Source organism: Salvia splendens, chromosome 9 (assembly GCF_004379255.2).
Source record: "Salvia splendens isolate huo1 chromosome 9, SspV2, whole genome shotgun sequence".
NCBI classification, from domain to species: Eukaryota; Viridiplantae; Streptophyta; class Magnoliopsida; order Lamiales; family Lamiaceae; genus Salvia; species Salvia splendens.
In genome coordinates, this window is record NC_056040.1 from 17,793,194 (window position 1) to 17,818,164 (window position 24,971).

At 37.4% G+C, this 24,971-nt stretch overlaps 3 protein-coding genes and 1 long non-coding RNA gene across 5 annotated transcripts; 3 read left to right on the forward strand and 1 right to left on the reverse strand.

Moving 5' to 3' along the window:
* Positions 1-4,253: 4,253 nt before the first annotated feature.
* LOC121748633 (alpha-1,6-mannosyl-glycoprotein 2-beta-N-acetylglucosaminyltransferase-like) lies at positions 4,254-6,213 on the forward strand. The gene has a single exon (XM_042143107.1). It carries the CDS (start codon positions 4,570-4,572, stop codon positions 5,869-5,871), a length of 1,302 nt encoding a protein of 433 aa, XP_041999041.1. The 5' UTR covers positions 4,254-4,569; the 3' UTR covers positions 5,872-6,213.
* Positions 6,214-7,314: 1,101 nt separating this feature from the next.
* On the forward strand, positions 7,315-10,464 carry LOC121748635 (bromodomain adjacent to zinc finger domain protein 2B-like). Of its 2 annotated transcripts, XR_006039500.1 has the most exons (4): positions 7,315-7,616; positions 7,727-7,766; positions 7,865-9,664; positions 10,102-10,464. XR_006039500.1 is itself a non-coding variant. In XM_042143109.1 (3 exons), exon 2 carries the CDS (start codon positions 8,571-8,573, stop codon positions 9,327-9,329), a length of 759 nt encoding a protein of 252 aa, XP_041999043.1. In that variant the 5' UTR covers positions 7,315-7,616; positions 7,727-8,570; the 3' UTR covers positions 9,330-9,664; positions 10,102-10,464. The 2 variants fall into 2 exon arrangements, 1 of the variants encoding a protein (XP_041999043.1); XM_042143109.1 differs by having other exon boundaries at positions 7,727-9,664.
* Positions 10,465-11,081: 617 nt separating this feature from the next.
* On the forward strand, positions 11,082-11,485 carry LOC121748641. Its single transcript, XR_006039502.1, has 2 exons — positions 11,082-11,182; positions 11,315-11,485. It is a non-coding gene; the product is annotated as an uncharacterized LOC121748641 (long non-coding RNA).
* Positions 11,486-17,165: 5,680 nt separating this feature from the next.
* On the reverse strand, positions 17,166-19,904 carry LOC121748634 (guanylate kinase 2-like). Its single transcript, XM_042143108.1, has 11 exons — positions 19,713-19,904; positions 19,428-19,463; positions 19,215-19,316; positions 19,043-19,119; positions 18,824-18,953; positions 18,354-18,716; positions 18,152-18,273; positions 17,941-18,076; positions 17,803-17,851; positions 17,615-17,720; positions 17,166-17,539 (listed from the first exon to the last, which is right to left on the reverse strand). The coding sequence occupies exons 2-11, from the start codon at positions 19,428-19,430 to the stop codon at positions 17,422-17,424; spliced, it is 1,206 nt and encodes a 401-aa protein (XP_041999042.1). The 5' UTR covers positions 19,431-19,463; positions 19,713-19,904; the 3' UTR covers positions 17,166-17,421.
* Positions 19,905-24,971: the final 5,067 nt, after the last annotated feature.

Here is a 24,971-nt window from a genome sequence, read left to right on the forward strand (position 1 = left end):
AGCCGTATATATAGAGTTTAAAAAAAATTAAATATCGGACGTCGGACCCACGCCACAATGGCGGACGTCCGCCCGCCCGTCGCCCCCACGTCCGAGGACATCCGACGTCCTTACGGGACGTCCGTATCTGAGTTGAAACGCCACAATGGCGGACGTCCCGGTCGCCCGTCGTGGATGTCCGACCGGACGTCCGCCATTGGAGATGCTCTAATGAAGTCATTAATTAGCAAAATCATAAATTAAACCTCCCAAAATATGGATAAATAATTACTCCCCATTCAGTACACAGAAGTAGACATGCACAAACCGAACTGGACCGCCGGTTCACAAACCGGAACCGGCGCCAGAGGTTCGAACCGGATGGCGGTTCAGGTTCAAAAAAAGCATGAACCGTAACCGCCGGTTCGCCGGTTTGAACCGGCGGTTCAGCGGTTCCAACGGTAGGATTCCGGCTAGGACGCAGGTTTTCAGGCTAGGTGTGCAGAAAAATCGGCGGTTTCTGACGTAAACCGCCGGTTTGAACGGTTCAGCACCTTTTTCAGGTGGCAGCGTATAGGTGGCAGTGTATAGGCCTGAAAACCGGTCAGAAACCGTGGACTGAACCGCCGGTTCAGGCGGTAAACCGACCGAAATTTGAAATTTGAATTTTTTTTTCTTCCAATTTTACTCCTATAAATACTCCACTTCCCCCATCATTTTTACTCACCCCATTCTTGTGTTAACAAGGATTTCATTCTCAGTCTAAATTTCTCTATTCTCTATCCCCATTCTCTCTAATTGCTCAAGTTGTTTACTACTATATTTGTTGTTGTGTTCGTAATTTACCATTTATTCAATACTCCATATTCTATACTACTTTCATTTTGCATTATGTCTTCTTCTCGTGGTGGACCAGGACGTGGTGATCGGGGCAAAGGAATTGCCCAAGATCAAAGTAGTCGTCCCAAAAGATCAAAGCAACTTAGTCGTCGAGAAGTTGTGGAAGAGGTTTCCCGAGTGGCGGCTGAACGCATTCAAGTAAGTTCTAAAAAATAAAATTATTTTTACAATTCATAATTTCTTAAGATTCTGTTTTTTAATTTTTTTTTGTGTTCCTAATTAAAACTTCAACTTATATAATATTTATAGATAGAAGAAGATCATAGGATGATCATGCTACTCGCTGAAATGCATCAAGGTGGGGGGAGGGGTGGTGGTAGTTCCCAACAACAAGATGATGAGTACGACGTGTCTATATCGTCGGACTCGGACAACAATGATGATAGATTTCATTCTCGTATTCCGTCTAGCACCGGCGGAAATGAGGACATGCCTCCCCCTCCACCCACTAAAAAAGCATTGAAATTTGATATTTTTGTTAAACACTACAAGAAGGTCCCAGTGGTAATTCCAAGTCCTAATGATCCGCTCTCTCAAGAAGAGACATCGGCGTTTCATGCATATTGTAACTATTGTGATAAAGTCTACAAATTTGTGAGTGGTGGGGGATGGCACCCTCTGTCGTCATTTGGTGACAAAGCATCCGGTAGAATGTGGCACTGCCTCTACCCAAACCCAACTAAACTTCCAATCCGGTGGCTCGGGTTCGTCAGGTACGCCTCTTTTTAAATATGATCCTAAAAATTTTGCTGACGTTATGACTAGATGGGTTGCAATGAAGCATTTTCCTTTTAATGTTTATGATGACAAAAAAATTGAGGTTACTATGCAAAGTGGTTTGAACGTAATGTCAAAAGAGTAGGTCGAATGACCGTTCAACGATCTACCGTTCGACAATGTTTGGAGAAAAAAGTTGAATTATCACGTTATTTACTCAACTTGGGACAAAGTGAACATTTGCTCAGATGTATGGACTGATTGTTTTAATAGACATTCATACATGGGCATTACGGTTCAATTTGTGGACAATAGTTGGACTTTGGACAAGCGTTTGATTGGTTTTAGAGAATTTGAGACACCACACACTGCACCCGAAATTGCTTCTTTAATTATTCAAGTTTTGAATGAATTTCAATTATGCAATAAGATATTTTCTGTTGGTTTTGATAATGCAACTGCTAACACTGCAAGTATTAATGACTTGATTGCGGCTTGTGCTCCGGTTATTGGTTGTAAGTATTTTCATCAAAGATGCATATATCATATTTTGAATTTATGTGTACAAGATGAGCTTGAATTATGTGACAAAAGCATGTTAGTCCTATTAGAACTGCAGTTAGATTAATCCATCAAAAGCCGCCTATTGGCAAGCTTGGAAGTAGTATTGCCATCAAAAGAAGATAAGATATACGAATTTTACCATGGGTGTGTCTCATAGATGTAATTCGACATATGATTGTCTGAATTCTACTTTGACGCATAAAGATTCTTTGTGTGATTTTTTAGAACCTATCCCTTTTCTGATTTATATCTGTCGCATAGTTGTTGGGATCGTAGAGTGAGATTATTTATATTGTTCAAATATTTCAAAAATGCAACGGTTGAATTATCGGGTGTTTATTATTGCACTGTTGTTCGTGTTTTAGAGCATTGCATGTATATATCACTTGTTTTAAAACTGCGATGAAAAATGCTTCTTCTCCTCCTGAAATGATGTGTGTTTTATATTATATGATTGAAAAATGGCTTAAGTATTTCAGTGAGATTCCAACGGTGTTTTTGATTGCAAAGGTCTTGGATCCAAAATGGAAATTAGCCGGTACCTTCAGGATTTTAGATTTTTATTATAACAATTTGAGTTCTATTGATCTTGGTCCACTTCAAGCATTGCAAGCGGATACCAATGACCAATGGGGAGTAAACCTAACCGAAACATTTCAAATAAACCTCCCGGACCGATCAATTGTCCAACAAACCTTCGAGTTTAACTTGCGTGCTCTCAACACCGAATATGAAACCAAGTATAACAGTACCCACCAAGTCAGAAGACCTACCCCTCCTCAACAATATAATTTTGGCTTCGCATTTCAAACTAATTATGATGACTCCGACGCGCAATCCCAATTAGCCGACCTATACAGCTACAGCACCGGCGGGAGGTCGACCTCATGTATGGTAAGTGAGTTAGATTTATATTTCGATTCACTCTTTTTCTTTGGTGATGAAGGTCCTACTCCTCCCGCCCAAATCGACGTCATCGATTGGTGGGGAACACACGAGAAAGATTTTCTCGTGTCAATGGCTAAGGAAATTTTTTCGGTTCCAGCTTCCACTGTCGCCGTCGAGTCCGCTTTCAGTGTTGGATCACGTGTGTTGGATGAATCAAGAAGTAAGCTCTCCGCGAAAAATATGGAAGCTGTGATGTTACTTGATGATTAGGCCAAAGCTGACGTCAGAGAACAAGAAAATGATTGGGATGATCGTCAGGAGGAATCACAAGAAGAATTCACCGGGGATGAATCGTAGGCCAACCGTCAACCGCCGGCCAAGCAAGCCAAATAGGTAAGTAAGGTAAGAGAACTACGTGGGCTTTGATTCCCTAATGCAAATGAACATTAGGGATACGTAGGCACCTCAACTTAAATTTTAAATTTAAGTTGAGGTCAAGTCCTTTTTCCTTTCTTTTTTTTTCATCTGTTTCTACTTTAAAAATATGCAAATACAATTAAATAATTGTATTTGTATATACTCTAGTCGGTTAAGTAGATTTCTCTATAAGGCTAAATCCGAGAAACTTTTGACAATTCTACTATAATTGTTGATTGTTAGACTAAACTCAACATTTAAAGTTGAATTGCTAAAGGTGTCATCAATTTAGTCATGTAGAAACATCTCATTCGCTGACTAAGAGGATATATACTTATAAATTTATTGTTCGTAACTTCAAGTCTTTTTTGTAATTTGTAATTAGCTTCGTTGTAGACTAGTAGTGTTGTTGTATTTAAATTTTTTGTTTAAGACTTCAAGTTTTTTGTGATTTGTAATTGTTGTAACTTGTAATCTCAATAAAATTGCAATTTTCATCGTGATTTTTTTAATTTTATTTAAGCACATTTCATAAATAAATAAATAAGAAAATGCAAAAAAAAAAAAATTTACGAACCGTCGAACCGACCCGGAACCGGCGGTTTCGGCCAAAAACCGGCGGTTTTGAACCGCCCCATGAACTGGCTGTTTTTTGAACCGAAATCCTTGGCGGGCCGGTTCCGATTCATGAAAATGTTGAACCGGAACCGGCGGTTTTGGAACCGTGTGCATGGCTACAAAGAAGTTTGATTGTAGTTTCACATCAATAACCCAAGTCAAGACCGCGTTTGGCCGGTCGTGCTGAAATTTAAACGAATCAACAAATTCCCGATTCCTCTCTCAATTCGTTCCAGTCAATGCAAAAGCATTGCTTCATAATTCTCTATATAGATTCATTCCTCAAGCATTAGAGGAAATCCATTTCCCTCTTTTTGTCTTCACTGTTCTTCTCCCACTTCGTTTCGAATCGCTCTTCTAATCACTCAAGTCAACTCTGCAAGTCGTAGGATCCGACCCGTTTCGCAGACTCCTCATTCGGGTCCAGATTCTGGTAAAGATCTAATCTTTGTATGATTTTGTAGTGTTCAGCAGTGGTTGGTGGTTATGGCGGTTTCTTACAAAAAATCCCGGATGAAAAATTTGGGTTTTTGCCGGTTGATTTTGATTCTTATTTTTGGAGCTGTTTTCGTGCTGTTATTGTTGAGGGCCAATACTTTTACAGATTTAATAAGTAGATATTCAGTTGAGAGTGACGATTATGAGAGTTTTGAAGCGAATTATAACTACAGTGTCAGTTTTAGCAAGGATTTGAAGCTTCCTCGGCAGAATGAGCTGTCGATTTCACTAGAAAAGCGTAATCAGATGTTGCCTAGGAACTTAGATTTGTACCCTAAGCTAGCCAAGAATCACATAGTGATTGTGTTGTATGTGCATAACCGGCCTCAATACCTTCGTGTGGCCGTAGACAGCCTCTCGAAGGTCAAGGGGATTAGTGAGACTCTCCTCATTGTTAGCCATGATGGTTACTTTGATGAGATGAACAAGGTTGTGGAGGGCATCAAGTTTTGCCAAGTGAAACAGATCTTTGCCCCGTTTTCGCCCCATCTGTTTCCTGATGGATTCCCCGGTGTTTCCTCGAGTGATTGTAGGGATAAGGATGATGCTGTGGTGAAGAAATGTGTGGGGACTCCGGATCAGTATGGCAACCATAGGTCGCCTAAGATTGTGTCGTTGAAGCATCATTGGTGGTGGATGATGAATACGGTGTGGGATGGTTTAAAGGAGACGAGTCAGCATTCGGGGCATATCCTTTTTATTGAGGAGGATCACTTTATTTTCCCTAACGCATACCAAAACTTGCAGCTGCTTGTGAAGCTGAAGCCTAAGAAGTGCCCGGATTGCTATGCTGCGAATCTGGCGCCGTCTGATGTGAAGTCGAAGGGGGAAGGGTGGGAGAGTTTGATAGCGGAGAGGATGGGAAATGTGGGGTACTCTTTCAACCGGACAGTGTGGCGGATGATTCATAGGAAGGCTAGGGAGTTTTGCTCATTTGATGATTATAACTGGGATATAACAATGTGGGCTACCGTTTATCCATCGTTTGGGAGCCCTGTTTACTCTTTGAGGGGACCTAGGACGAGCGCTGTCCACTTTGGGAAGTGTGGTCTGCATCAAGGTCAGAGGGAGAATGCGGCTTGTATTGATAATGGTGTCTTCAATTTTGATGTCGAGGAAACAGATACGGTTCCTAATATTAAATCAGATTGGGGGCTGCATGTGTACAAGCACCAATCCGGCTATCAAGCTGGATTTAGGGGATGGGGAGGCTGGGGAGATAAAAGGGACCGTCAACTATGTTTGGACTTTGCCAAAATGTATTCGACTTCAAAGGCTGATGCGGTGTGATTGGGTGCCGTTTCTTCTACAACCGGCTAAGACATGTGAACTTTAACACAATGTTGTATTCTTTAGTGAAAAGATCGGGATTGCTTGACCTTCTTGAGCAAATCATCAGAATGCTCCTATGTTTACAATAGATGGCACGGGCAGCTGCTACCCGTTGATTGTTTGTTATAGAGCAGAGACGAGCTCTCTCATTACCCGACATGTAAGCAATAAAAAGCTATGCTTTTCTCTTTTTTACCCAAATTTGTACGAGCTCCCCATCATTTCACACGTCTAATGTACTGATACACGGTTTATTAGTTTCTCATTGCAAATCATAGTACTTAGTTACCATTTTCATCATCTGATAAACTTGTTTCGTTCTTTTCCTGTTGTCCAGTGATACTTTTTTTTTGTTGTCTATGGTTTGATTTGTTTTTTAGCTTCGGTTGTGTTAGCGAATCATCGCTTCTCACCTCTGCACGCTGCTTAGTATATGCTTCTCGTATTTTGGTAGCAATAGAGAGATCTTTGATGTGTTACTGCTCAATGTTATCACAATGTTGCAATGATAGTTTTCACTATCTGGGAGAAAATTGATGTGCTCTAGGATGTGTTTCATCCTACACTCCGACTCAAAGGACGAACAAGAGGTCGTTGCAGCAGCAGCCTTCGGAGGGAAAATCGAGAGAGTCTTGACAAGGTGCAGCTTCTAAACTTAGGAGATGGCTATGGATGATGAGCTTTTAAAGGTTGTGTTTGTTGATTTCTGCATTCTTGAAAAGCTGTTTCCTTTTCTATGTAGCCAAATAGGTTTGTAATTTCCTACCAATTGTGATAGGGATGTAAATGTCACTGACGCCACCTTGCTCGTGAGCCGGTTCACGGCCACGCGACATTAGCACACCGTGCCTCACATCAGCTCGCGGTCGATCGATGACCATGAGGTGCGAGGCCCAGCCCAGTAGCTACACAGTTATCAACGAATAAGCACTTGTTTTTGTAAAATGCTCTTGACTATCAAAATATAATGTATAAATATCGTGTGCTCGATAAAATCACAAGAGCTAGTCGTGAAATTTGAATAAATAGTAGTAGTACCTTAAAATAACAACTTCACGGATCCAAAATCTTTAGTAATCTGTCAATTCTTGTGAAGTCTTATTATAACATTTTTCCGAATAAATGATGTGTTTGACTTTGTCATATAATCCCAAGCGAAATTGATATGATATGATATGGCATGACACGTACAAGATTCAATTTTGTCGGGTGAATTTTAGATGGGTGTGGCTAATTGAGTGCCACGTGTATTTAAATATGTTCCGAGTGTAGTAGTGCTCTAAGTTGGATGAAGCTTCATGCAACTCTTAAATCCATTATTTTCATGAAAATTTCTCGAAATATGTTGCAAATAACAAATGAATATTATTAACCTAAAAAAAGGTATGCTCCCATCTTTTGCTTCACAACTAGGATTGTGAAAAATCAAACAAAAATTTCAACAATCTTCAAATTCACGAAAGCAATGATCAGCCTCATCCTCCCCCACCGCCACCACCCCAAAATTCACAAGAAAAATATGCAATCTTTGATCACAGAAAGGCTCAGTCTCACATAATTAAATGAGCTATAAACCCTCAAACATTTTTGTAATACATGATTATCAATCTAGCCTATTTGAATAATTCGATGAAAAATCTCTCCTTTTCCTCTTTTGAAAAAGTGGGAGTGAGAGTGAGATTTTCAAGAACGTGTTTTTGAAGGTTTGATCTCTGTTTCAGCTAATATAGCAATTTCCCATTTCAATCTTGATTATTTATTTTATTTGTGTGTACAGATTAATTTGATTTACTTTGTTGTTTGAATTTCTCAGATGCTATTTGAATTCTCATTTTCCGAATCCTAATTGTATGGTGAGTATTACTTCATAGTACTAATTAATTTTGTTTATGTTCTGTCATTTGATGATGTACACTGCCTCAATTTCATGAATTTATATAAAAAACTGCAGATTTAAGGAGGTGAAAAAAGAAAAATGGGGTTTGGGAATGATATAAGGAATGGTGTGATGTTTACAATTAGAGGGTGTTTGCATCATCCATTCCTTGTGTTTATTGTGTGGGGGATGATATACATCTCGAGGGCATTTCCTTTCATGTTTTCCTTGTTGCTTCCTGCGGCTCCAGTCGTAGTTTGCTCGGCTGTCTTGCTCGGAACCCTATTGCATTGCGGGCAGCAGAGCATACACGAGACCGAGATAGGAATGAAGTCCAAATATGAGGGTGTTTCGCTTAGGAATCACAAGTTTGTAGATGCTAATACTGCTAGTGTTGTTGCTGAGAACAATGAGCAGCATTTTGTTGAAAAATGTGGTGATAGTGTGGAGTCGAACTTGGTAGGGCATAGGCTAGACGAGATTCATGTAGGCGTGGATGAATCGAGTGAGGGGATTAGTGTAGGCATGGATGGATCGAGTAAGGGGAGTGTATCGAGTGAGATTGGGTCGGAGAATGACGAGAGTGGGGAGGAGAGTGAAGGATTAGGCGATCATCGGGTGCACGAGGAAGAAGAGAGGGGGAGAGATTGAGAGGGAGAGGGGGAGGTGATGGCTGATCAGTATGCCATAATCTCTAAAGTGGTTGGTGATCTACTAGAATCGGAGTCTGGACCACGAGAAATCCGACGGGGATTCGGGTGATTCAGAGAGGGAGAATAGGATGGATCGCCACGAGAATGAGGCAGAAGGAGGCCGAGAAAGTTCAGACTCAGGGTCCGAGGCGACCGAGAACTCGTCTCCAGATGACACCTCGATTGAGGACATAATGCCAACGATGCTCCACGAGCTCCACCCACTTTTGGATGAGGATGCTCCGCAGCCTCAGATGTCGCATGCCAACTCCGAGGCATCGCTAAATGAGCATTCTCAGCGCTCAAGCAATGATGGCATTGAGTCGGCTGATGAGACGGACATACAAGAATTGGAGGTTGCAGATGATGATGACGACGACGAAGCGGACGACACAGAGGATCACACCCAGTCTGTGATCACTTGGACAGAGGAGGATCAGAAAAATCTAATGGAAGTCAGGAATTCGGAGATCGAAAGGAATCGACGGTTGGAGAGGATTATAACGAGGAGAAGGAATCGGAGTATGGTGCCTGAGATCAACTTGTCGGAGTACAAAAACTCTGAATTCCAGATCCAAATCGCTCCGATATCCACAGCAAGACGGAATCCGTTTGATCTCCCTCAAGATTCCGGCCCTGGCTCGGCTCCTTCGGTTCTATCGCGACGGAGAACGAACCCTTTTGAGCTGCCTGACGACTTGGTCGAAGAGGATCCGAATGAAATAGCGGACAGGTCTCGAATAGAGCTTAGGCCGTCGCTAACTGGACGCCCCTTCCTTAGAAGACGCGACAATTTCTCCACTAGGCCTCGATCTTTTCCCCGAATAGGCAAGAGGGGCGGCCGGTGAAGATAAAACCCTTCTTTGTTGCACAGCAGGTGGTTGCTGATGAGTCAAGCTACTCACCATTTAAACGGCAGTCGAGCGAGCACAGCTCTGGTCCGGAGGAAACGGATTCGGTTGGCTCAGTCGAGTATTTTGAAGACGAGGGAGGAGACGATTCTGATGAAGACATTGAAGATGATCCGTCGAAGAATCATGATGGGGTCTCCAATGATCAAGAAAGTGCTGATACGAGCTGCCAGATGGACAAGGGTCCGAACAGGGAGCCTGCATACGAGACCGACACGAGCCCCACTGTGAGGGCTCAACTAGAAGTAGAGCCAGATGATGATGAAATGCAGGTAACTGATTCCTTTCTCTTGCAATGTTTCATTCTCATTTTAACCTTAAAAGGAAATGGTCATATTATTACTTCATCAATCAATGCTTATCCTTCTTGTGAATTTTACCGAATTCTGGTTTGCACATGAACCAAAAATGTTGCCTCAAAATGCCCGAACTTTCAGTTGTTTTGATTTTCTCATAGTAGTTGTCTATTGTCTCCGAATTAATGCTGACGTGGATGTCAAAAATGTCTACGTAGCTTAAACAACCGATGTCATTGAATGTCTACGACACTTCAACTAGATCATGACATTGACAACAATTGGGTACTAAGAATTTTTAGTTCATGTGCAAAATCAAAATTGGATGGAAGTTTTCTTATTTGGACCCAACTACCCCTTATACATAATCGACATAAACGTGCTGCTTCAGTCGCTAAATACACATAATGCAGGTACGGGAAACCTCGTCTGCTCATTAAGAAATACTACTACTATATGAGTCGAGCGTAGAGCCAGAAACGCAGGCTTCATCGGGAATAAACGAACAACACAGCATTGCTTCTGAAGGAGTCGCAACCAAACAACTGCTTCGGAGAGGGTAAAAGTTCGAAAAAATGTGTTGGAGTTTTCAGCTCGAGCTCGAGTGGCTCAGAATGAGGACAAGAATGTTAGTTCCCTTTATTCAACTAGCATGGTCTAATGGGGTTATTCAATAATGGTTTTTTTAACTTGATTTCTTGAGATTTTTTATGGATTCTCCTTCCTCTTATTTACTTCCTCATTGCTTTAATATCTGGAATGACAAGTTACTTAAATGCATGTTTACGATTAGAATGTGTCTGTGGTGATCATTTAAAAATACTCATATGTACAACAAGTGAATCAGCCATTTAGTGAATGCTTGTTTAGATTTTAGATTATTTTTAAGTTTTGAATTCTTTTAGATATTGAATTATTGGGGACATTTTGATAAGAATTAATATTAAATTGATTAAAATTTACATTTTCTTACACATTGGCTTCAATATAAGAATAGATTAAAAATGACGTGTACACAAAAACTTGGGGCAGAAAACAAAGCAAATAAAACTTATGGATAAACCTATCACCCAAAACAAAATTCCCCCAAAAATAAAAATTCATAGAAAAAACGATGCTCCTCTATGTCGGAGCAACTTCCACCAGATGCTTGATGAAACTCCCCTTTGATCGCCAAGCTCAACTCCTCCTCAGAAAAACTCCAATCTTCGGTCTCAATTTTACCGCAGGAAACTCCTTGGCCGCTGCAATAACGGCCGCGGCGGCAGCGCTTGTGCTGTCTGCGGGCGCCATAGAGGTGCCGGAGGAGACGCTATCTAATGTGCCGCAGACGCTCTCGAGCGTCTGCGGCCCCGAGCAAAAGGACTGCAGGAAACGATATAAAATCCAGAGGCCGAAGTCGAAGGCGGCGGAGGCTTGCACGAGTAAGTGCTCTTCGACTTGCATGCAAGGCGGTTACGGTTCCCCCGGTGAAGGCCCGTTTAATATCCGGAGGTAACTACATCTGATGAAATATATTTGTATAATTTCTCTATTATTAATTTGGACTCTTTAAATAAAAATTACTATTAGTAGTATTAGATTACAAAGATTTTCCATCTGATGCAATTCAATTTATACCTGCAGACCACTAGTTGTTTTCAAAGATGGATTTCGTAGTCGAAAATATTGGTAAGTTGTTTTCAATTGAATCTCAATTTACTAGTATTACTTCAATTTGCAATTCACTTGTACTGATTTAATTATAAAGTACGCAAATTTTTCTCTAGTAATGTAATTTAATTCCTCATCCTTATTTATACTTTTATGCACATTGATATATGATTTTATGCAGTTTATCAGAATGCTCTGACATTTGTAACTTGATTAGAGATGGAGATGATGGACCCTGATTCATTCAATTTTTTCTTTTTATTTCTTATAGAATTATTCAAAAGTAGAATGAGAGTCTTGTTTTTCCTCTTGTGTTATGTTCATATGTAAATCCAGATATTCGTGCAAGTGAGTTTTAATTAATTGCTTTGCACTTCTAATAATGAAATTAGTTGACCTCATAATGCTTGCAATAGCCTTTTACTACTTACAAATGTATCGAATTAAAATTGATGTATCTAAATATTTAACGAACAAGAATGGTAGTAATGTAGTATATATAGTTATTCCAAAATGTGAAAGAACCAAAATCCATGAAAATTTGCAAAGTCCTCGCTCTTTTCTTTTCTTTATTTCAAAACCATGACAAAAAAAATTTAATCTGACGTAAAAGTTTGTATTGCTTTAAGAACATATAAACTATTAGGCCATCTACATCCATGTCTCAATACAGTCTCATCCATTAACTATTCATGAGCTCCACTGTACTTTTTACCTCATCTCTTAACTAAGAGACAACACATGCAACCCTCATTTCTTAACCATCTCACCCCTTAACTATTTATTCAATTTCATTTTTTTTATTTCCAACAAATTCAATTAATAAAAACACACTTCATTAAATAAAAGAAAATTACAATTTAAAATCCTAAAAAAATTTAAAAAATACATAATTACGTTTGTGTGTAAAATGAAAGAGGTCATGCGAGTATTTATAGAATAAAAAAAGAAAAAATACAAAAAAATTAAATTCAAACGGTAATATTACCATTAAAAAATTTAAATTTAAAAAAAAAATTCTGAAAAATCGATTTTTTTTAAAAAAATATTTATTGCGTCGGCATGACGACGCCCACTCACGGGCCGGCGAGTGGGCGTCACGCCTCGAGCCAAAGCTCGCCAGCTTCATCGAGGCGGAGGGACACGCAACGCGACGAGAGGGCTGCATCGTTATCTCGATGCTGGCTCGTCTCGCCGAGACGAGTCCGAGCCCGCATTGAGATGGCGATGCGGACTCTCTTAGACTATTAGTAATATTTTAAAAAAAATCCTTTCTCCTCGTCTCCTTCTTGAAGTCTTTTTTGATCTATTAAACCTCTTTAATGTTAAACACGATTTTAAAATCCAATATTAATAACGCATTTATTCTCTATATTGATTCTATTTCCCTTCCTATATTTTTTATTTTTATATGGAAAATAAGTAAACAGTAGGCTTGTGTTTCTCAGTTATGTGTGCATGGAGTATTTAATAATTATAATGAAGATATTTAACGAAATTAGTACCTTGCTACAGTAGCAACCAATCAGCGTGAGTCAACGCCCAACTTTTTTTACTATGAGCTATAGAGTGAGGCGGAGAGGGCATAGAGGATTGGAGGTGGTGTAAATGAATTAATTTGAATTAAATAGCTACTATTAAATAAAAATTACTAACGTATTAGAATCTTTAAATTCAAACAGCCACAAAATTGTTATTATTATTATTATTATTATCACAATTATTGTTAGCTTTCACTGTCAACCGACGTCCAATTCTAATGAAACCACCTAGTACTCTAGATCAAAAAGGAAGAAGATGAATTAATAAAAAAATTGAAATTGTGGTTAAGAGGCATTCACTGTAACCTGTAAAGTGTAAACCTAGAAATTAGAATACAATAGAAGCTGTAATTCGATTCAAAACTTCCCTGTGTATTTGTATAGTCAAAGGTACAAGCATCAAAGCACACCGAACAAATCTACACACGTCTCCAACATTAAAAAACAATCGAAAATTAATTCACAAATCACAAATTGAGATGTCCATTACAGCAGCGATCGGTGAGAATCAATTAAGCAATCGAAATATCCACCTTCTATCTTCCGGCGGCTGCGATGTGCGGGGAGAGGAATCGCGAGATCGCGACACGGAGGCGCGGAGAGACGCTGTGGAAGTAAGAGAGGACGTCGCTGAAGAGGTACGAGGCCGTCTCGACGAACAGATTGAGGCTGCGGAGCGGCGGAACGTAGAGAATGAGCGGCGCCACCGAGAACGCCACGGTGAAGAACAGCTGTAGCATCTTTGTTTGTTTGTTTGTTTGTTTGTTTGTTTGTTTTCCTCTCTATCGAAATGGAGTAATTTGCATAAATTGGGATTTGGAATAAATTAATTTGGGGGAGCTATGGAAATTGGAGATAAGTGAATAAACAAACGTGGGGCCGTTGAAATTGTGGCGGTTTTTTGGCTAGTCAACGTGGCATAGAACCAGATGGCTACCGAAATGACGACATTACCCCCACTCCTATGCTAACATATGAAATTATGAATGCATATTTAAGATATCTCATTAAAATAAATAGCATAGAGGTTTCTATATGTTTATTTCATTTTAATTTTTTTTTCACATTTTACCCTTTTTATTTCAGGGTAAATAGTCCTTCCACAAACATATTTGCTGGTTGAGCCTGATTGTGAAATATTTTAATCGAACTGGTATATGTCAATATGTGTCAAATTCAATTAATAGGCTGGCCAAAAGCATATTATAATTAATTTTCAAGCTTTTCACATGTGTGTTTGTTGTTTGTAAGTCTAAAAGACAAGTAATACTAAAGCCAAATACTACTAAACTAGGACTCTTTCACGGAAAGACATAAGGTCATTCATCCATAATGTCTTTCACTATATATAATCATTGTTATGTCATCGTTGTCTTTAAATTTTGTGTCATCATATCACAACACTTATAATTCATACTTTTTCTCATACCCTATTTAATTTTTAAAATTTTATTTACATATTACCAATTACTAGTACTATTTTAAAATTGAAATACACAACAATATAATTAAAGGAAATACTTCACTAAAATAGGAGTATTAAAATTAAAACTCTTAAAAAACAAAAAATTACAGTCCTAAAATATTGGGATGTAATTAACTAATTAAAATTGAAATACACAACAATAACAATTTAAATGATGAAACATGGTCAAATTCTGATTAATTCCATAATGTTTGAAATCAGAATATTAAATTACAAAGTTTCAGTTTTTCTTAATTTTCTTATCTATATATAATCAAAATAAGTACTCCGTAATTTTTTAATTTCCCCCATCCCCTCTTATTTCAGTGAAACAATGTCGTGTTGAATATTATAAAAAAACATAAAAGTTTGTATATAAATAAGACAATTGAGAGAAATCGAAATTTCGTGATTTAATATTCTTATTTCAATTTTATGTGACGACTAGAATATAATTAAATTAAATCTATTGACCTACTTAACATATATCAGTTCTAATTTTGATAATAAAAATATAACTTATTTAGTAAAATGTTTCTCGTTATGTTATTATTTAGAATATTAGAGTCTATATGGAAGAAAAGTGATGAATACTTTTTTAGAAAAGAGAATATTAAATTTAGTTCATTATGGTATTGTCCATGAGTAACGCACGTTATAGGAAATCTAATTTAGTACACATATGGCAATCAATAATATATCACACATTATTTGGTTCATTCACCAGAAATGAAGAAACAAAATCGTGGTTGGCACCACCACATCACTAATTATGACTTCTTTAGACGAACGGAAATATAATCATTTCGTTTTATCTTATCCAATATTTTGATCATGTGGAATTCAGATTTAAGAAAACAATTTAAAATAATTGTGATTTTCAGTTTCATTATAATTTACTCCATTTTATTTGAATAAACTCGATTTAGAAAGTGCTGACGAAATCCAGATATGAAAACAAATCGCACATTTATTTCGTCATTAGATTTTAAATTATATGCAGTCGATTTGAAGTTACAGATTTACACTCATGATCCGATCTGAAGTTACAGATTCACACTCATAAACCAAACTGAAAAGTGATTTTCATTCTCATTTTATATTTTTTATAAAATTATGAATTAATTCAATCTAAAAAGTGTGATGACACATTTGAGAAAAGAAAATGTAGATGCGGGGGCTAATTCAAATGAGGCAGCTTGTGCTTAATATGGAAAACTATATTATTACCTTTATCCAAATAATGCATTTAAAAAAAGTGAAATTTAATTATAGATATAATTTAACATGATTTGGGGTGAGTGATATATAATGTAAATTAAAATAAAATAAAATAAAATATGGAGTACTGGTTAGGACTTGGAAGTGTATTTAAAAATAAAATAAAATTTAGTAGTACTTGTCTAACAACGATAAAAGCTCTAGAATTTGGGGTGAGTGATGTAGTATAACGTAAAACTTAAAAAATAAATTGGCTTATTTTAAGACCATATACCTAACTTACTGTCTCTGCTTTATTTTGAATTCCACATATACTTTGAGCTTTCTGCTTCTATGGCATTTTGTTCAATATTGGGATTTTCACATGCATATTTTATCCGTCTAAAAATCAAAATCTAATAGGTGTATAACTTTTTTTCTATACTTTTTTTTATTGATATATGACCATGAATTTAAAGGTTGCGTCACAGTGGACCCGAGACCTTTAGCATCGGGCAGTAACCATATTACCACTAAGCCAACACATATACTCACACTTTTTTCTCTCTATTTTATTACACTTATACGTAAAAAATGTTACCTATAATCCAATACTCCATCCGTTACATATAAATACAAACTATTTCATTTTTAGCCATCTAAGAACTTTTTTTCTCCACTAACAATACTTCAATCACTTTATATTTTATTTTATCAATTATGTATTAAAACTCGTACTCCTTATCTTTAAGGGACGGAAGGAGTATGATTCAAGAAAGTAGTTATTATGAATGAGAGGGGAAAGTACCCATATCTTTCTCTTTTCAACGTCAAAAGGAAGAAATAATAAATCTAATTTAATTTATGAACAAATACAATTTTTGGAATAAAAGAGAAATACTACAAATTTTGCTCGCCGACAGTATGTTGGATATTGTATTTAATATCTCAAAATATGTGAATACACCGACGGAGGCGAATTGCATGGTATTGCAGAACTTACAAACTCGTAAAATCGATGGGAAAAAAGGAAAAAAAATCACAAAAAGCAAATAAAAAACTCATTATGTAAGAGTGTATATGTACCAATTTTGAAAGAGTGTCGTGTAAGATTTATGAGACGTGTGTGACAAAATAAATATTGGACGAATTCAGTATGATGCATTCTGACAGGAAAAAAATGGACAAGAAATCAAATAATGGTTGCAATCCACTTAGATTTTGCCAACAAAGGTGGTCCAAATATTTTCCCAGCATGTTGATGGCAACCATGTGCTTTGTTAGAAGCACAGAATCACAGCTACCAACATGTGGTTTGTGCACAGACAACATGGAGCTGTCTACACACACTGATTGCTTTTATTTCGACAATTCATCCCTTGAAGAAATGGACTCCTCACACTAGGTGCCTCTGCACATGCAAGAATTCACAGTAGACGATGATCAGACCCGCCCTAATACCCTACCCGTCTTGTGAGGAACAAAAAAAAGCCATTAAACGAACACATATCACTATATCAGGTTCGACTCCACCATAATGCACTCTTCAAATTTAATGGTGCAGCTACCAAAATGATCAGTGTCCCAACAATGGGGGAAATCAGTGTGTGTAGACAGGTTAAAAATCAAGCATTTCGATTTTTTTTATCATATCCCAACAATGGGGGAAATCAATATTCGTTTTTCTCCTCACGAGAATTCAAAGAGTGAATAACAGGTTACAGCCCTATGAATCATCATTGTGAAATAGTATGTTAGCTATTGCATACGACCGTCTATAAAGCCGTAAGCAAACTACTGGGTAAGCAAGTAAGCTTATGAAGGAAAGTAAGGGAAACGAAATGTGTTTAGGTGAGAGAGCCAGACAGGTGATGTTAGCTTGCCATTTTAAAGCCATTGGTGCCGGTCAAGGATGGTCCAGCCGCATAGAAATTTAGACCCCTCGTCCGGCCAGGGGCCCCACCCTTGATCGAGGATAAGTCCAGCACGAACCTGCAAGAAAAAGCTCGAGTAATCAAGATTTCATCATGAAATTATGTTTGTAACTTCATTTCAATAGGCAATTACATGTTGTTAGCCGGTTTCTCTTGCTGTGGAGCAGTGCAGTTTATGAGGATCTTCTTGTCGATTTTTGAGATGGTGTGTTCCAGAGGCACATGGACCGTCTCTGGAACTGAAAAACGAGCGCGTTAATCTCATTTTACTAGCAACACATTGCACAAACAGCATGTAGTTGGATAGGATAAAAAACTCACCTGATAAATTGGTAGCTTTGCCACTCCCATCACTTAGGCCTAATAGTTTCTGCAAGATTATGTGAGATTCAATCTCAGTATCATGTTGAAAATAGGAAAAAACATATACAGAGAAAAATCATAGTAAGATTCAATCACTTTAAGATTCTCGTAACACATCTCCAGATCATCGTTGATCAAGCAATGATCAAAGAGCCCGGGCGAGGTTCCCTGATCAATCTCCGCCTTAGCATTTCTCAGTCGCTTTTGGATCTGCTCTTCTGTCTCAGTCCCCCTTTATAAAATAAAAAGAGCTTTGCGTCAATAACACTAGACTTGATGCATAGAAAGGAAACGAGGCTTAGCCTACCTAGCACGAAGGCGTTTCTCGAGCTGCTCGAACGAAGGAGGGCGGATAAAGACCAATATGGCCTCGAGAGAGCTAGCCCTGACCGATCTAGCCCCTTGAACATCAATGTCGAGAATGCATCTCTACAAAAAATCGAGAATCATAAATTCATATTCAAACTACAAGCTAATCATGTCTGATCAATGAAATGACGATTTGGTACCTTTCCTTGGTCGGTAACGATCTCAACCGACTCCACACTGGTTCCATAGAGGTTCCCATGAACCGCTGCAAACTCTAGGAACTTTCTATCCTGTATATCTTTCTCCATCACATGACGCTCCGTGAAATGATAGTGGAAGCCATTCTGCTCGTTGTCCCTTGGAGCACGGGTGGTGTGGCTCACTGAGAACCCAAACAGCATTGGGAACTCCTCCATCAGTTTGGCAATGAGGGTGCCCTTACCAACTCCCGAAGGACCACTTATGACTACGGGTATTTGAGCCTCTCCCACCACACCTTTACTCCAAGCAACCACTTCAGTCCCTAGTCGAGCTCTCTGCTCTCTCACAAACGCAGTGTTAACCTAAAACGTTGGGTCAAAGGCATCAAAACTAACTAATTATATAGCAAATGTACATACATACCCTACAAATCATCAGCTTCTCACAAATGATACTAAAAGGGACAAACCTCAAGGAACCAAAAGCAATCATCTGAGGTCGAGTTACTCTTGATGACCAAAATCCGATCTTCATCCAAGACTATAGCCGAGTGTCCCTTTGACAGGGCAGGCTTCGTCCCAAACACAGTTGGGATCACCCTAACAACACAATTCAAGATTCTGAGCTGCCTTATTATTCAAATTCAAGAAAACTGAACTAAACATCAGGATTCTCAAGAGATTGTTACCATTCGCTCGTTGATTTATCTAAAATCCGAACTCCAATGGAGGAATCAGATCCATTTCCCATTGCACCAATGGCAAACTGAATTCAAATCAAGAAAAAAAAGGTCCAAGATTTATCCATAACAAAGGATACTTGAAGCATAGCATTTCATTCAAGATATTGAATCATCATACTGTTTTATTGCAGCCCATGTTGATGATTGTTTCGCAGCCCTTGGATTTCAAGAGAAGCCCATTTGAAACATCATCATCAGCAATGAAAGCTGGAGCTTCCCCCTGATCATAACACACACACACACAATTAAGCCCATTTTTCACAAAATCAATTTATTTATTTTTTCATTCCCCCCAAAGAGAACAAGAACGGATCAAAATATGAGCACTCACCATTGATAGAGGCGATCCAATCAATCAACAACTAATCTGTTACAAGAGAAAACGTAAGGAGACATGAGATCCAAATATACTTCCAATGCTCACAGCTCTCATTGCTCGCCAGAATGCATAAAATCACTACACACAAACACAGACTGATTGATCTACTGAATAAAAAAGATTAAATATTGGCATAAATCAAAGCCTCAAATAACAGAAAGCCGACTTCCCCGCCACATTATTTGAGCAATTAAAACAAAATTTCATCACATATAATTTTATTTTATTTTCCCTTACCTCGTACACTTGATTTATGCGCGTGCAAATGGTCAATCAAAGATGAGATTTTGGAGGCAGGGGAGACATGGGAATGAGAAAGTGTGAAAGTTTGCAAGAAATTTTGGGAGGGAGAGAGGCTCCCATTTTAGAAAATAAAGGCGACTAATAATAACAATGAACTGTGCAGTGCAGCTGAAAGAGGTGGATTTCGAATTGAGCAATTTGACGGCGTCATGTCCCTTTCTAGGTCTAGATTCATTCATTCTAGAATTCTTCCCTCCTTTTTTTTTTATTCTTTTTTTCTCCACAAGTTGGGAAATTTTGATTGGAATAAACATCTGAAATTAAAAAATCGAACTATTCTTGAATTGGTTTTTATTTATTTTGAATCTTGGAACAAATTTCATTATACTCCATTAGTTAAATTATTAAAAAAAACATTACATTAACTGCTGTCTTTGTTCGTTTCTTAAAAAATCGTCATCACTAAGTATTTATATATGAGCATAAAAAATAATGCTAAAACTAGAATATATAGTTTTCTGTGAATTTGTGGTTTTGGTCTATTGAATCAGAAAATGTATTTCTTCGGTCCAATATATTCCTAAGATAATTTTGCTAAAAATAGTAGTTTATGAGTCATTCAATTTTGTATCTTATGGATATAATTTTATTTACAAAACTGAACAATATACATGATCGAAATAACTTACATTTATTAAAATGAATCGAATAGGTAAATATTCGATTAATAGGTAAATATTCGAATAGTAATTATAAATTTAAGGACAATTCGGTAAGATGATAAATCATTTATCTTAGAGTTTTATGATCCAAAATAAATTTAAATGTGTGTTTTTATTTATTTATTTTCACTGAAACTATTAGTAGAGTATGCATGAAATTATAAAAAATAATACTCCCTCTGTCCCATTAAAAATGAAACGTTTTCCTTTTTGGGTTGTCCCATTAAAAATGAAACGTTTCCTAAAATAGAAATAACTTTATCTCTACTTTTCTCTCTCTCTTACTTTATTCTCTCTTCTTTAACTCACAAAACAACACTACATAAAATCTCGTGCCGAAAAGCAAACGTTTCATATTTATTGGGACGGAGGGAGTATAATACTAGCTCCAAGCGGCTTTGGTAGTTATTTCAGTATATTAATTCAACTGGACCCCACTAAATTGATATAGCAGAATCTATGGAGTTACTAGAGTCCACAGATACATTACTATTATGTTTCAAACTTGAAAATTGTAAATTCACTTCATTTTACATATCATCACAATCACATTTTCGATACTTAGTTTTTTTTAAAATTACAAATTAAACAATTATCACAAAATTAGGGACATAAAACGTTAATATAGAAATTTGGAAATCAATCATTGATCAAAATTTTAGATTATTTAAATTTTTTGTTACTATTTTCAAAAAAATTTGTTTCTTGATTGGCGCCAATAAATGCAGTCAAATAAAAGTTGTTGAATGTGGACTGGACAATAAAGTTAGGCTTAGCACACTATGACTAGACAAAGTATTGATAATCACATGACTTTGGCTCATGTGACGTGACATATTATATTAGATAACAATTAAATTAATTAAAATACATCATATAACAATCTCTTAAACTGCATTATCCACCGATCTATAAAGTGACTGGTAGCTACTATAAGTATGATTTGAAATTTTAAAATTAAATAAAATATTTCTTTAGCCGACTTGTCCAGTTTATATCTTACTTTTGCAAAAAAGGTGTTTCTCTCTTAAGAAATCTACGAATAAATCCGAGGTATACTCCATTGACTTTTGAATGACATTTTTTAAACAAGTGCTTATCTTATGTAGATTGTATCCAAAACCACTCTTATTAACAATTCAATGTCTCAACTTTGCTAGATTAAGTTTTATTGGCATGTGATGTTTAAATTTTTTATTAGAGAATATTGCAGTGTCTCTTTTCATCTCTTAACTTAGATCCCATTAATAGTACAATGCAAAAAAATTATTTATACAGTATACTCTTATTTAGTTTTTGGAGGTATGTAGAAGTATTCATTTATTTTTTTGAATTCATCCCAAATTTAAATCTTGGCCATTAGTCCTCACGGATGCCCGGAATTCAATTACGTGACAAATGTGATTAGAACAAATCAATTAGGTCCCAAATTCTACACAACGTTGTTTTTGTTTCAACTGTCACGTGAATTGTTGTCACACACAATAAATCACTCATTTTGTTTTCATACACTATATTTAAAAGTTAAAACGTTGCAATAATGATATGTCAAATTATTTGAAATTAATCCTATTTTTGGCCGCATAATTACACTTTTGCTAGCCTGGCTCCTATAAGGCATGTCACATCATTGTTGTGAACCGAAATTTAGCATTAATTGGCTATTAATATGCTACTCTATTTTTTTTATCAATTTTGTTTTTACTATTAGGACCCGTTTTATTGAAACGGGTGTTGGTTTGAAAAAAGATGTACTGGATTAATTATTTGAATAATTTTGGCTTTAATCAAGATTGAAGTTATCCACCTGTGGGAGTTTTATTGCAATTGAAAAAAGATGTGTGGGAGTTTTATAGCAATTGAAAAAAGATGGATTGGATTAAATATTTGGATAATTCATTTATGTCGTTTGGTGTCTTCTATGCACTGAGGAGTATTAAGTTGTATTTACCATTTTGTCCTCAAATTTGTGGGAATTGTGTCTTCTTCATTTCCATTATATACGAAGCGAATTTTGCCCTAAATTGATTCTCGCCATTCCAATTACACTTCTAGGTATATGTTTCCCAAAATGTACGCCACCCCTTTTGTGTTACTATATCTACGAGGTTGGCAATGTAAGAAAGTTATGTTAATCTTAGGAAAATATGGGAGATTATGAATTGTAATGTGCTATGGTGCTTATATTAATGTGAATTATTAAAAAATTCCATCAGTGAAGCACTTACTAATTAAATATTGCTTGGTTTAATTTATAGAGCATATCACCAAACACAAATAAGTCATCGAAACATAAAACCACAAAACCAAATATGTCATTAAAGCATATTACAAAATAGTCATAAAAGCTAGGCATAGTAATGATTACATTTTGTCCAAAAACTTCAAAAATACAATAGTTCATATGCTCCAAAATGCACACGGTACTAGTCCCAAAAGTAATGCTTCATTTCGCAAATTCTTCTGATTCTTATGCATCTCCTCCCACATACTGCAGCACAAAATAAGCAAATAAATATTATTCAGAATGAAGATGATGCAACATATTTTTTATATGACAATATAAACAGTGTGCATTTTAGAAAATGCATATAAAACTCTCACCGCTTCCCACATTGATGTTGTCATTGCATCCCGTGCATTGGTCCAGCCTTGGGAAGGATCTACACCAGCCACGAAATCACCCTCCTGCACATCTTCTTCATTTCCATCTCCTTCATGAGCGACAGCCAGTTCAATTGGGTCTGATTCCATCTCCGAGCGTATAAAATTATGGAGCAAGAAGCAGGCAAGTATGATATTAGTTTGGACCCCGACTGGATAAAATGAGGCACTTCGCAAGATCCCCCACCGCATTTTCAATACTGCAAACGCACGTTCAATCACATTCCTTGCTCGAGTGTGATGCATGTTGAAAATTTCTTGGGAGTTTTTTGGAGCTTCCGTTGCAGGACCCCATTCTTTTAAATGGTAACGAACTCCTTGATATGGTGTTAGGAACCCCTCACAGTTTGCATAATCATTGTCACATAGGTAATAGTTGCCTAAGTAAGGTATTTGAAATGAGAAAATATTGCATTCATTAATGGAAGAGTTTGGCAAATGTACCTTTCGGTACTCTCAATCCCTTATCACGACTCAAAGCATCGCGTAGCACACGGCTGTCCCATTGAACGAAATCGCATCCGCCTATCACAGACCGCCATCGTATATATATTTCCCAATTACACTTTTGCGGTATATATTTGTATACAAATCGCATCCGCCTATCACAGACCGCAAGAGTGTTGGTGCAAATTTGACCTTTCCTGGAACGATAACGAGGCTTATCGACATTGAGCACCTGTAAATTTATGTGTGTTCCATCTAATGCACCAAGGCATCCCTACAAGGAAGTTATCGATCAAAATTTCACATAGCAATTACAGAGGCCTCCATATACACATAAATCAATATAACACTCATTAGTTGAATTGCACGACATATAGTATCCATAAATAGATAAAATTTTCTACAATCGTTGGGAATACCTTGAACCACTTCCACCTGTTATCGTTGCAGTCTTCGGCCACGGGATCAGGAACAACAAGAAACGACCGATGAAGCCGAAGCACAGCCCGTAGCACAGCATGAACATATTTAGAAACTGTGAAGCCGGACCTCAAGAAGTCAAATTTCACGATTTCGTTCTTTTTGTGGTGTGCAAGAATTGACAAGAACTTGGCAACTTGTTCTTCTATCTTCACATACTTACCATCAACCAACTCCCATGTTTGGCGTAGAAGAAAGCACAATCGTCCAAATGTGTTTCGATCCATACGAAGATTATCAAAACATGAAATATCTGATACTCCCGTAAGTCGGTTTAGGTGCCTCACTTGTGCAGGAATTCGAATTGAATGACCAAATGGAGCCCTTCTTAGCAGCCTACTCACACGCCCACGCCGTCGGTTCCTTCTCAGGTATAACAAAATAGCAATGATTACATCGGATTGTAGGATTTGGACCATTTCTTCCACTTGTTGAAGCGTGGCAACACTTTTTATAATCCTGTTCGCCATAGCCGTCTTGATGAATCGTATCCTCTAATCTGCAACTCGCAGCGCAGAACCCCCAATTTCGACGGCTACACCGAAGATTCATAGAAAATGAAATGGCGAAAAAATAAGATAGTGGGGTAACAAATTTTGTAAGATAATTACGAAATGCTTACCAACTGGTTCGAATCTTGCCGGAAATCGCCTCCTTACTCTCTAAGTTTGGAAATTACAGATTGGAGGGGCACGATTGGCATTTTGTTCCTTAATCCAGATGGAGGCGGTGACTAGGGTTTAAAATCCATAAAAAAGTGATAGACTAATTTTGCCACTTTTTCCAAACCCAACAGTGAATAAAACCGGGTCATAAATAATAAACTCGGATCCTTAGGAAATCAGCACAAAGGTATCATTGTGGTGGGACCCTCACACCTTAACCTGGGTTTACGAAGCAATAAAACGGGTCCTTAATGTAACGTGGTAAGATTTTGCAA

Excerpts from the sequence above, each read along its gene's own strand:
- LOC121748633 (XM_042143107.1), top strand. The coding sequence starts at position 4,570 with ATGGCGGTTTCTTACAAAAAATCCCGGATGAAAAATTTGGGTTTTTGC.
- LOC121748635 (XM_042143109.1), top strand. The coding sequence starts at position 8,571 with ATGGATCGCCACGAGAATGAGGCAGAAGGAGGCCGAGAAAGTTCAGAC.
- LOC121748634 (XM_042143108.1), bottom strand. Across the intron at positions 18,954-19,042 it reads GATAAATCAACGAGCGAATG|GGTGATCCCAACTGTGTTTG; the intron begins GTAACAATCTCT and ends TTGTGTTGTTAG. Across the intron at positions 18,077-18,151 it reads GAGAAACGCCTTCGTGCTAG|GGGGACTGAGACAGAAGAGC; the intron begins GTAGGCTAAGCC and ends TATTTTATAAAG.